This window comes from Rhinolophus sinicus, chromosome 7 (assembly GCF_057876585.1).
Source record: "Rhinolophus sinicus isolate RSI-liver-muscle chromosome 7, RSI-T2T, whole genome shotgun sequence".
In the NCBI taxonomy this organism is placed as follows: domain Eukaryota; kingdom Metazoa; phylum Chordata; class Mammalia; order Chiroptera; family Rhinolophidae; genus Rhinolophus; species Rhinolophus sinicus.
The window spans coordinates 38,848,778-38,862,028 of record NC_142507.1 but is presented as its reverse complement, the minus strand read 5'-3'; the positions used below and the strand labels follow the sequence as shown (position 1 = coordinate 38,862,028).

At 31.3% G+C, this 13,251-nt stretch overlaps 1 protein-coding gene across 5 annotated transcripts in view; it reads left to right on the top strand.

The window, feature by feature from the left end:
- COL11A1 (collagen type XI alpha 1 chain) overlaps positions 1-13,251 on the top strand; it is a 199,717-nt gene that overhangs the window by 20,983 nt on the left and 165,483 nt on the right. For all 5 annotated transcript variants that reach the window (XM_088799462.1, XM_074318647.2, XM_074318650.2 and 2 more), the window contains exons 2-4: positions 871-1,038; positions 6,840-7,053; positions 9,754-9,916. In XM_088799462.1, coding sequence (XP_088655588.1) covers positions 871-1,038; positions 6,840-7,053; positions 9,754-9,916 — 545 coding nt within the window. The remainder of the gene's footprint in view (positions 1-870; positions 1,039-6,839; positions 7,054-9,753; positions 9,917-13,251) is intronic.

Genomic DNA, 13,251 nt, shown 5'->3' with positions numbered 1-13,251 from the left:
GGTAACAGGAGGTAGCTGGAATGGGTTGGATTTGGGAAATGTATGCTTTAGCCAACAAACAAGCCTGTGTTGGACACCGCAAGGCTACAGAAAAGGGGAAAAAAAGACACAATTACTCATTTCTAGGGACTTTCAATCTAAATTATGAAGCCTAAAGCAATGTCCATGAAGTTACTCTGGCAAATTTAGAGGGTAAAAATTATACCTAGACACATATACACATTCACACACGAATATACTCATATACACTTTTTAAATAACTAACACAGGAAAGCACTCAAAACAAGGGCATTCTTTCTAACATCTTTTAACTTCTCTTTGTTTATACAATATGGCTTAGTAACTGCACATTTCAATATTTATGCGATAACATTCACTGAGTTTGAATCTTTAAATTCACCTTTGTTTAGATTATGAATAGTTGAATAGTAAATCTATTAGAAATTAATGGAATATGTACAGATTCTAGCTTTCATTTTAATTCCAAATAATGCCATTACTTAGGATGATTAAAGATTTTATAAACTGGAATTCAGATGCATCAGAAATTTTGTGAATTCATATGTAGGTTATGTTAATTTCCAAATCTACATATACACACACTACTCACGCATAAATACATGTACACAAGTCTGTTTTGCCTTTCTACAATTTGATTCCTGATTTGAGATATTTTGTATTTGAGAATGTTATCGTTTATATTTTACTTGCTGTCCTATTCCTTAGCCCCCCACACAAATGTTAAGGAAGCATGGCAAGTGATAGATTTGAGAAGTGGAACAACAAACTATTTCCTTTGTTAAAAATACTTGTTTTTGTATTAGATTATTTGTTCAATTGTGTTTTTCTTATTTTTAACTTATTTTTTAGCTGCTCCAGTTGATGTACTAAAAGCTCTAGATTTTCACAATTCTCCAGAGGGAATATCAAAAACAACGGGCTTTTGCACAAACAGAAAGAATTCAAAAGGTTCAGATACTGCTTACAGAGTTTCAAAGCAAGCACAACTCAGTGCCCCAACAAAACAGTTATTTTCAGGTACGTTCACTTTATTACTACAACTACTATTATTTTGTTAATTATTATTATTTCTACTTACCATGCTATGTAATGCATAATTATGGGGGGGGGGAGTTAATGAGATATTTTTATACATCAGGCAAGTAGATTGTGGCCTTCAAGGTGACTTAATGAAAATAATAATTGTCAATTTTAATTCAGCACAATCACAGAAGGTATGCTAATTCAAAAACTTAATAATTCATTTTATTTTAAGATGGCAAAACTTAAAGACAACGTTATGTCTAACTCATTTTTGCATATAATTGCGTAGAATTTATTCACTAGGGAGAATGTGGGAACTTCACCCTCAATGACTACCCAGGTTGATTTAATGGGCATGTGGATTTGCACATGCTTAATGAGTGTCTTTCTAAAACTAATGTACACTTCTGCTGAAAGAAATACTTCTTCAGCAGATGTTATAGAACACATTATTCTGTATTATTTTTGGATCCTGTTTGTGTCTCAAATATAATAAAAGTTAGTCACAAATCACAGGGAGATCTGGGACAAGAGATTTTGTCAGTCTTTACCTGGAAAGTTTATATAATAGTGTTGAAAAATATATGCTGAATATTTTCTGTCTTTCCATGCTGGCATTAATTGACCTAATAACATGAGTTATCTAGAATCATGATAATGTAGGAAAAGAGAGTTGAGTGGTGAATGACAATTTCTGAGCATCACATTTTCTGAGTGGGTAACTTGTTACAAGTACTTGCTTGCTATTTTATAGACAATTATTTTTCCTTTTAACTTTACTAAGTTGAGTATCCTCATCCTTATTCAACAGAAGAGGAAATTAAGTTTCACTGAGGTCCTCTGACTTGTCCAAATTACATGGGGTCAATATTTAATCCAGGTCTTGTCTGTTGCCCACGCTGATATTGTCTATATTACCAAGTATTCCCTTTTGGTGCTTTGAGATCCTCTCAGAACCAATTTATCATTTAAATTCTTCATCTTCTACTGTCTCCACCTGAAGGAAATTGAGTTCTCTATTTTCACGCATTAAAGTGTTTTCTAACAATAGAATAATTATAAATAAAGGGACTGAAAATTATAAAACAAGATAGTATATTTTCCATGGAAGGACATTTAAAAGTACATGTATTTTGATAAATTATTGTTTCTTCCAAGATATTTCCTGTTTTGCATTAATTTGTAGTGGACAAAAGTAGTAAACTACAAATTGAAAGAATGTCAAAGCACAATTTTTCTGACTTCGAAAAAAAAATAGTTATTAAATCCATAAAATATTTTTAAAATCAAATTTAAAAGTTTTAAACAGTGAAAGTTAAGTTGCTTTTCTATTTTTCTGCACACTACTGCAAAAATAGGAAAGGGCAATGAATTTTCAAGAGAGAACAAAGAATAATGGATTAATAGAAAAGCGTTATAAATACTCAAGAAGTTAGTTTATAATTTTTTATATTTTGGCTCATCATCTCCGGGTGAGTTTGTCTGCTTTCCAGTGTGGTAGTTAATTTGATTAATTGATCATTTATGTTGTGTTACTCATGGAAAAAGAATATAATGCATACCCCTAGGATCTCCTTCCATGCCACTTGACAGAATTCATTTATATCAAAGTTTTTCTTTCCCTTGTGAATTTTGTCTTAAACATATGATTCTAATAATGAGTATTTCAGATAGGAAGAGACACCTATGATATATACCTCACTTTTTCCCCCAAGAAAATTATTTTTTTATAAGCTTGCCTTTTCGTAAGGTAGAGCTTCCTGCCAAATAATGCAAAACGGCAATTAATAAAAATTACCAATGACATATTTACGGTTAAAAATGACTGGGCAGTGAATACACAATGCAATATATAGATGACGTATTACAGAATTGTACACTTGAAACCTATATAATTTTACTAACCAATGTCACCTCAATAAATTTAATAAAAATTAATAAAAATACAGCTTGCTATTCAGCTTTTATAACACTCACCAATAAAAGATATTGCTTCATTAAAAAACACAAACAGTGAATATGTGAATATTATTCTTTTTTCTTTCGATTAAAGTTTATTGGGGTGACAGTTGTTAGTAAACTTACGTAAGTTTCAGGTGTACAATTCTGTAATACATCATCTATATATCACATTGTGTGTTCACCACCCAGAGTCATCACCATATATTTGATCCCTTTTACTCTCATCTACCACATCCCTTCCCCCTACCCTCTGCTTACCACTAAACAATTGTCTGTGTCTATGAGTTTTTGATACTTTCTTTCTTTGTCTTGTTCCTTTATTGCTTTCAATTTTATATACCACATATCAGTGAAATCATATGGTTCTTGACTTTTTCTGTCTAACTTATTTCATGAATATTATTCTTTATAAAATAAATTAAAAATATCTTTGAAAAGTAATTTGGAATGTTCTTTCTTCCATTATAGGAAGACATAATAGCAACTTTTTTCTAATGAATAAAGTAAGCAGTAGTATTGGAAACTTCACCATTGGTGTGGGGCTTGGGGCTTATCAGGTAGTCATTGTAATAGTCTATAGAATTAAGGTATATGTCCTCCAAAGTTCCATTTTGAGACCTTTAATTTAAATGTCTGAGAACTCTGTGCATGTGAACTGAATAGAATTTGTGATTTGCAAATTCTGTGTGCCCTTTTTAGAACACCTGCTGTGGGACAGATACTTTGAAAAAAAAAATTATTTTGATCTTTATCTTCATAACCATCTGGAAAGGGGAATATTTAAACCCAAATTATGGATTAGGAATTAGAAATGTGAAGTATTTAAATATAATCACAGAACCAGCAAATGATATGAAGATGACAGTCCTTGTCTTTTTTAGAGTAAAGTGGGCTTTTCCCGCTATGCAAATGGCCTTTCCCCCTCATTTAAAAAATCCTACTGACCACTAAACTACATCAGAAGAATATTTTAGTTAAAGGGAGACATATTCAGCATTGAATATATTGACCACAAATTAAAAAATTAAATTCAAATAACAAAGTGCCTTTTATATATGTAATTTATTCATGTATACAATATCTATTAATGTTAGAAGCCCATATAAGAACCACTATTGAATCTGATGTAGTCAGAGTGAATTATGATTATTATTTTATATATATATGATTTATGTATATACATATACTGCAGGTAGTCATAGCATTTCTTTCTTTAACAGCAGCCATTTAACAGAGAGGATACTTTATTCTTAGCTGTATATATACATTTCAAACCATCTATTATTTAAGTTGAAAAATTCCACATTTAATCTGTATTATATATACTGATCACTGCTATTTTAGATAAAATTTCACATGTTAGGTGGTTGCATTTCTGTTGTTGAACTAATACAGTGAATTCTCTCTGACACATTAGGCAGTTATGAACAGCTTTGATGAACATCTTATAGGGAGGAAACTATGGTGGGGTGCCTAGGTTAGACTGACATTAAGTCCTGATTTTTTTGATAACTAAATTTCTTTTTCTAAGTATCATAGCTTAAATATTATAATTAAAATGTGATTGCTTAATTTTAAATTGGGAAATACTTTCATAATTGAAAGATGTTACTCATTAGTGTAGTTAGAAGTTGGCAGTATTCAAAAGCTGCGCTGTAGATATTGGATGATTAATTAAAATTTGTTGTAATTCATTTAATCTTATATGAGCAGGTTATTTTCTGAAATTCCTCTTTTCCTAAATGTAGACATTATTTCATAATGTTTTGGGAAAAATGAAAAAAAAATGTTCTCCCTAGCTCATAATATTTTAGCATCTTTTGTTTTTTTCAATGTTTGAGATATTTTAAAAATTGAGGTACATTTAGGGAAAGAATTTCTGTGATTCTCAACATTCTGGGCTACTCGTTCAAAGAAAAAGTTTATATACAATGGAGCTTCTTCAATAAATTACCTAGATTTTTGTATAAACAAATTGTGTTTTATTAATTGATGTGTTTTGTTACCTTTCCATTTTATTCACAAGATTATTTTTTTATTGATTTTTATAAATATAAAATTGAATGTCTCTGTGACAAATTAAAAATATAAAACATGTACACATATTTATTTTTCTATTGTAATAGCAAAGCTCTTATGACCTACTTGCGATATATCATGTTTCCCTAAAAATAAGACCTAACAGGAAATAAGCCCCAGCATGATTTTTCAGGATGATATCCCCTGAACATAAGCCCTAATGCATCTTTTGGAGCAAAAATTAATATAAGATCCGGTCTTATTTTCAGGGAAACACGGTAGCGAAATTGTATTGGTACATTATTTCAAAAGCTAAAATTGAGAATTTTAAATAAACACTTTTTAGTTTTGAGATATCTATCTATTGATTTTATCTATTTATCTATGTAAATGTAGATATAGATAGATGGATTAGAACTGAGTAGTAAACTAATTGACTGGTTTATGACATACTTTTATTTAATTTTCACAACGTTTTAAATAATTTCCATTTCATAAAACATCTTTCCACTACCTTATTTTAAGTGCTGCATAGAATTTCACTATATAGATATTTTGTATTTATTTAACCAGTCCCAACCGTTGGAAATTTTAATATTTTCTGATTATAGTATTCTGATGAATTCACTTAACATAATATTCTTACATGTAAGCACCCTCCAACCTTGATAAATTCTAAGAAGTGAAATTGATGGTCTCCTATAGTTTTTGGAATTTGAATCCATGGCAGTCATAGTCATAAAAATTTTATTATTTAATACTATAATGTATAATAGAATTTGGAATGAACTGATCGAATATGGAAGCTCTTGGTGTTGGCCGAGATATCATTGATTACACAAACCCCAGTTTTGCATGTGAACAACATTTTAACTGAAGTAACCACATCCTTCAAATATAATTCCTGCTTTACTTATATCTCAGGATAGTAAGAGGATAAAATAAGATATATATATATATATATATATATATATATGTATATATATGTGTATATATATATATATACATATATATGTATATATATATATAACTATTTTTGAAAAACATAACCCATACTTTAATATGTAGTGTTTATATAAAAACATACAGGTAGTCTTTATTTAACTACCTGAGATATATTTATACTGTTCATTTAAGTAAATATTTATTTAATAAATGCTTACTAAGCACTTATGTACATCTGCCCCCCTGCTGGGTATTTGGGATATGATGGTTAGAGGGGGCAAAAAAAACAAAAAAAAAACAGTCCGCTCTCCTGAATGTACAATCAAATTAACCAAGTATCTAATAGCTTTGATTCACAATGCCGTACGCTTTTTTTATTAGTAAAATTGTATTGTTACAGGAAAAACTGATCAGAAACTCTAGCTTTTGAAGGGATGACTAAAAGAATGAATACCTTCATAAATTGTGTCCTTACAATGCCTCTTAAAAGAGGGGATATATGGTCACAGACTGGAAGGAGGCAGAAAATACATATCTTACACCAAAAATGGTACTTAAGTGTTTTAAAAGTGCTTACTATGTCTTTGGTATTGTACTGGCACCGTGATCATGTTTCCTAACTTTGAAATTCACATAATCATTGTGGTTTAAGTGAGTGGCTTTAAAGTTTGAATAAAGCTTGAACAATTGCTACATGGAAAGCTTAATAGAGTTTTCTCCACATTTATTTTTACATCAGCATTGTTATTATAATACTATTTGAACTTAGATGATATATTAAGGCCACATGGAAAGTTCAGAAATAATACAGTGATCCAGGAATAATTTGGAAATTTGGAATTTCTGACTCTTTGGCCTTCTCTTCTCAGGAGGAACTTTTCCAGAAGATTTTTCAATATTATTTACAGTAAAACCCAAAAAAGGAATTCAGTCTTTCCTTTTATCTATATATAATGAGCATGGCATTCAGCAAATTGGTGTTGAAGTTGGGAGATCACCGGTTTTCCTGTTTGAAGACCACACGGGAAAACCTGCCCCAGAAGACTATCCCCTCTTCAGAACTGTTAACATCGCCGATGGGAAGTAAGTAACGCAATAATCCAGTGTTTCAGCTATGCTGAAAGCAGTTCTTTTATTTTACCATTCAACAAATATTTACGAAGTGTGACGCAGATTTTTTTTAGGGACTGGTGATATAGAAATGAACAAAACAATAACATTGCTACACTTCCATAGTTTCCAGTCAGGATAGGCAAACAATGAACAATAAGAAATACTAATAAATAGTGTATCAGGTGGTGGGAGATACGTGAGAGAGAAAACTAGGGCAGTGAAGAGGAAAGGGAGTGGTGGTGAGGGGTGCAATTTTAGGGAGTGAGTGGAGGGAAAACCTCACTAAGAAGGTAGCATGTGAAGGAGGTGGTGTGCATGACAAAAGCATACTATTCCAGGAGGAGGGCAAGTAAATGAAAAACCTCTGATTCTGGGTGTGGCTGATTTGGTCTAAGCAATGTCAAGGGTGCCAGCAATGGCAGGAGCAGAGGGGCATGACAGGGGTGGAGAAGCAGTGGGAGGCCAGATGGTGTAGCACATTGTAGGTGATTGTAAGCACTTTGGGTTCTGTTCTGAGTGAAATGGGAAGTCCCTGTAGGCTTTTTGAGAAGGATGATCTGATTTCACTTCTTTTTTTACCAATCATATTAATATTGATGAGCATAAGGGAGCCTTATATAATACTTGGTATGCGCTACAAACTTTTCTAGATACTTGACACATAGTTAACTCATTTAATTTTTCACAACTTTTTGAAGAAAGTAATGTTAATAACCCATTTTATAGATAAGGCAAATGAGTCACAGAGAGTTTAGGTAACTTGCCTGAAGTCATACATTTGGAAAGTAGCAGACACAGCTCACATCTTTAGAAAGTGGCCAAGATAGTTTTTGAACTCAAGTAGTCAGACTCTCCAATAACCACTACTTTCTTCTGAAAATCATGCCGAATTCTGAATTGTATTGTGAACACTGTCTTTCATTTAGGGAGCAGCTAAACACAAATAAATACTTATTAAATTTACTTGTCATTTAATTGCTGAATTTAGAGTTCTCAAAATAGATTTATCCAAGATACAACATTTGGTTATAGACATAAAAAGGAAATAGCAGTGCAGATTTAAAAAAACAAAACAAAACAAAATCCACACTCAGTGTACCTTTGTCAGGGATATGGAGAAAACTTTTTCTCAGGGTCCAGGTGAGAGAGATGGCAGCTTGGACTAAGTTAAGAGACATTGGATTCTACCTGTACTTTGAATATAAGAACTGATAGGATTTTCTGATGATAACATAAAACATATAGTATGAGAGAAAGAAAATAACTATGAGTGACTCCAAAACTAAGTGTTAACTTAGTATTGTGAATATTATATATTATAGCATAGTTTTAACACATTATTAGCAGAGTTTAAATTAATTCAACAAAAATAGCAATTTTAGAGTCCTAATGAGCTTTTAACAATTGAAATCATTTTTATTTTCTGTTAATGGAAAGCACATACCTACAATAATGAGAATGGTTTAAGTTAAGACACAGGCTTCTTGGCAGAGATATGTGTAAATTTTACCCTCACAGTATTAAGTGGTTCCTAATATAAATCTTTGCTCAGTTCAAACCAAGCAGATGCCTATGCTGGTTGAATGTGCTGTGGAAAGACCAAAGATTAAGTGTATATGGAAATATACTTGGTCCTCATCAGTAGTCATGCCAAGTCACATGAAACAGACATTTTAGGAAAGCTCCTGAAACTCTTTGGGTACTTTATTTTATGGATCTAGTCCTAGACAAATCTGGAATATTAATCTAGTACTTTTCATTTGGAAAAAAAATATATAAATCAGAGTGGCTTGCAAAATCCAAGCGAGCTTCACTTAGTATTTATGTTAGCACTAGATACTCTTAATAAAACCCGCCATTTTACAGTATGATTAGGGTATGTATGTTTCCAAAGGGCTGGCCATATCTCCCCCTTAAGCCTGTCATCACTGCCCTGAATTAGCTGCAGCAGTAGCTTCAGAGTGAATTGAGACTCTCACTCCACACATGCATCGACTATGGTTTCTTTCAGTGTTCCCACTTCCTGCCAACCCTGGAAAGAAGGAGAGATATTGTGTCTCAGTCTTGGATCCTGCCCACAGTAGTGATCTATAACTGTCTTGAAATTAAAGTGGAAAAATAAAACGAAAGCACTTGAAGTAAATGTGAATAAAGACAGAGAAGCACATTGTGTTTTACAATTAGAACGTTCAGTTGCTCCAGATGGAGCAGTCATTCAATTAGTAGACATACCCTTTTATAGTCAATCTCAGGGGATCTCTAGAGCCGAATTTTTTTAAAAGTGGAATTTCACTTAGGAAGAAAGCATTTACGTACATAGAAACTATTGCTTACCCCATATCCCACCCCTAATCTCTAACAAATACCCTCATCAGGACATGGTGAGATTAGCTTTTGTTGCAACAACACAAAGTGAAGCAAAAGATGGGCACTTCCTTATCAGCATAGACAGCCAATCCTATTGAGCATCTTACAGGACTTGCGTCCTTTTGAGTACCTAGCACTGTTCTGGGTAAACAGCAGTCACCTGTCAACTGACTAATAAATGAGCCTACATTTTATACAATTTCAGCTCACTTTCACAATTTAAAATACGTTCTATTTTAATGTGGGTAATGGTTTGGCAACAATGTGTTTGAAACTTACAAAAGAATTACTTGGCTTTTTCAGGTGGCATCGGGTAGCAATCAGCGTAGAGAAGAAAACTGTGACAATGATTGTTGATTGTAAGAAAAAGACCACAAAACCACTTGATAGAAGTGAGAGAGCAGTTGTTGACACCAACGGAATCACGGTTTTTGGAACAAGGATTTTGGATGAGGAAGTTTTTGAGGTAAAAACAAATCAAACTTTATTTGAAGCAGAACACTGTTAAATCAGATGAACTGAGTTAGTAACAGTAACAATCAATATATGCTAAAAGCAAAGTTTAGAACTCTAAAGGGTGACCTACTTTCTTTCCCTGTGGGTGTAGCGGTGATGTTTTCTATTGTTCAGTAAGAGAATGAGTAGACAATGGTGACTGTAACGCCTGGGAAACGTTTACAGAGATTGGTTGATTTGAACACAGGCATGCTATTCTCCTGGGAAGGGCAAATGACTTTACACTTCGTAGTTTGCATTATTTTCTTTAGAGAAAAGAACATTTTCTTCACTTCCTTCTCTGGGAGATTAATTTAGAGAAATGTACAAGTCACATAGCTGTCTTTCTCTGTTTTTTTGTGAATGTTTCCAAGGTAAAATGGAGATCATATTGCAAAGATGAATTTTAAGTTTTAAAAATCACTTTTTTTTAAGTAGATTGAATCAAGTCATAGTAAAAAGCTTTGTTCCAATTTTAATTCCCAAATTATGATAATCACATTCTTTCTTTTAATCCTTCCATCATTGGACCTGGTAACTCATGCTTTAATTTTTATTTAGTCAATTATCAACAGAACAACAGACCTGGATCCTGACCTCATAAAGAAATGCACTGCTGAGAAATTATTTATTACTCTGATATTTTTTGGTACAATTTCTGAGTAATTTATTTTTCAAAGTGTAACAAAGTAAAGTTGTATATGATATTACAGATTAATAGACAAGTTTTACATGGTAGATTTGCTGTATTTTGTTGATGTGTGAATATACTATGCATATATATCCCATATATGTACACACACATATATATCCATACATACACACAGATAGTATTATTTTCATAAAAATAAAATAAAATTAAGAGTGTCAGTAGAGTATTACATTCCTGTACTTATACACATAACCTATGGCATAATTTTAATAATAATTTACATTTGTGACATTTTTAGATTATTTGTTTGGGATTCTATTTGCTTTTGATTTTTTCCACTAATGTTTACCCAAGCCTTTGACTCTAAACAAAGTATTTTAGCATATTATGTCATACCTAGTAAGTCATAAACTCATTCAAGCAGTGTATAATAATATACTCTCAGATCTTCCAGTATCATGCATTGATTGCACATAAAGGATAGTAAATATTTATTAGATGATCAATATTTTAAACAAGTTAATTTCTAGTCTTGCAAAGTTTTATTTTAAATTTAAACTATTTATATACATCAGTTTCACAGGCTAAATTTATTTTTGTAACACGTGCAACCTTATTTTCCAGGAGCATAAAGGAGTAATATGGAAGAACTAGTATCAGTGGATGGTTTCGTTTCATAATTAATCTATTGCTATATATAGTGACAGAGCCTGTGGAAGTTAAACACTGGAAATTAAGAGTAGAATTTATTCACCATAAATAATTAGAATATATAAAGAGGAAATAAGAAGAGGAAAAACTATGAATACATTAATTAGTATGAATGAAGGAACAATGAATTCTTAAAGTGTACAGGCCCTGAAAGATATTTGATATATGTACATATTGATTAGATTTCTTTTTCATACAGTTTCATAGCATCAACACTTTTATTTTTACCTGAACTTACTTCTAGGATAATATCATTTAATTTTTTTTTTCATTCCACTCCCCCTCGGTTGTATACTCCGCCTTCTTTCCCATACACTACTCTCCTGCTCACTGGGGTCCAGTAAAGTTTTTGAAGTGTGATTTCAGACTATCATGGTAAGGTAATTTTCTAAAACAAATAATTGAACCTGATGTTGCATATTAAAAAATATGTAATAAAAACCTCTGTGTTTCATAGGCTGATTACAGTGTCAACGCCTAGAATATGTACAAATTATTTTCCTAAAATATTTCCATGTGTTTTCAACTATTGCTAACCAAAACACCTCTGGCCAAGAGGCGTCTACTAAATTACCAGACAGAGGTACTGGAAGCAAAGATTATTATTATTTCCTTTGATTAATTCTTAACTTTCTAATACCATATACCCATTCTAAATCTTGGAGTAACTCCACATTTATTTGGAAAAACTGTTAAATCATTAAGAAAAATAATCATTTAAAGACTTCTTAATGAAACCTTTAGTGAGTATGACAGTGAGTAATAAAAGTAAATTTATTAAGCTGCTTTGCATCTTGCAGTTTCGTGAAACCTTATGGATCTTTAAATAAGGCATTTATTTAATATGAAATTTAATTACTTTTTGAACAAGTAAATTAACACAGCACTTTCATTAACAGTTTTATCTTGTACTACCTTTGACCAAAAAATACGAAAACTTTTTTTTTTTTAATAAAATATTGAGAAGGCTTTGGAACAAGAATCTTTGAATTGGATGAAATTTTGTATTTATCTAATTCACAAATCCAAACAATCATCATATATAAAATTTAGGTCTCATTTCCTAAATTGTATTATTGTATGGGCATGTCAAAATTTTAAATTAATTTCGTTTTCCCACTTGAATAAAGAATATGAAGAAAATAAATTATTCAAACATACAGGTTTTTAAATCAGAATAAGCACTTCTGACTCTTTTTGTGAAATTAGTTCATTTTATCTGAATATGATCTTATATCTTTCTCTGAAAATTTACTCAAATATTTTTTCATTCACTTTGTTTTACGCTATGGTACCTATTTAATTTTTGATTCTTTGCAACTGAATGAGTAGAAATTAAACTAAAAATGACAGTAGATAGGAATGGTACTATGTATACATCGTTTTAGATGTATATATCTATACATCTATACATGTATTTGATAAATAGTTGTAATGATGAAGATGATGTAAAAACCAGTGATTCATTAGTCTGAAAATGGGAAATGTCACTTCCTTGGAAATAGTTGTCATTCCAATTTAGATGAAAATTTGTTTAGTGTATATAATTTTGTCTATAATCTACCTTACATTTATGGAATGGAACTATTATGGCAAAAAATGCTAAACATGGACCTATTTGATTTGCAATCTGAAGACTTTTAAGAATTCAACATTAAACAGATAAGAGTAAAACTGAAAATGGTTTTTAAAGTATGACAAATTAGTTTATATGAAGATGCAAAAATGAATATATAGAACCATGATTCTGACTATATATTTTCAGTATAGCAGAGTGACTATAAGAATTGATTCTGGAAAGAGAAAAATCTGATTTTGAATCTCAGTATCTAACTTAATCACGTTTCTCTGTGTAATTTCTTTATGTAAGTTTTAATTTCTCATTCTTCAAAGGGGAATAGTAATGTAACTTTCCTTGTAAGTATTTATTTTACAAATGAGTT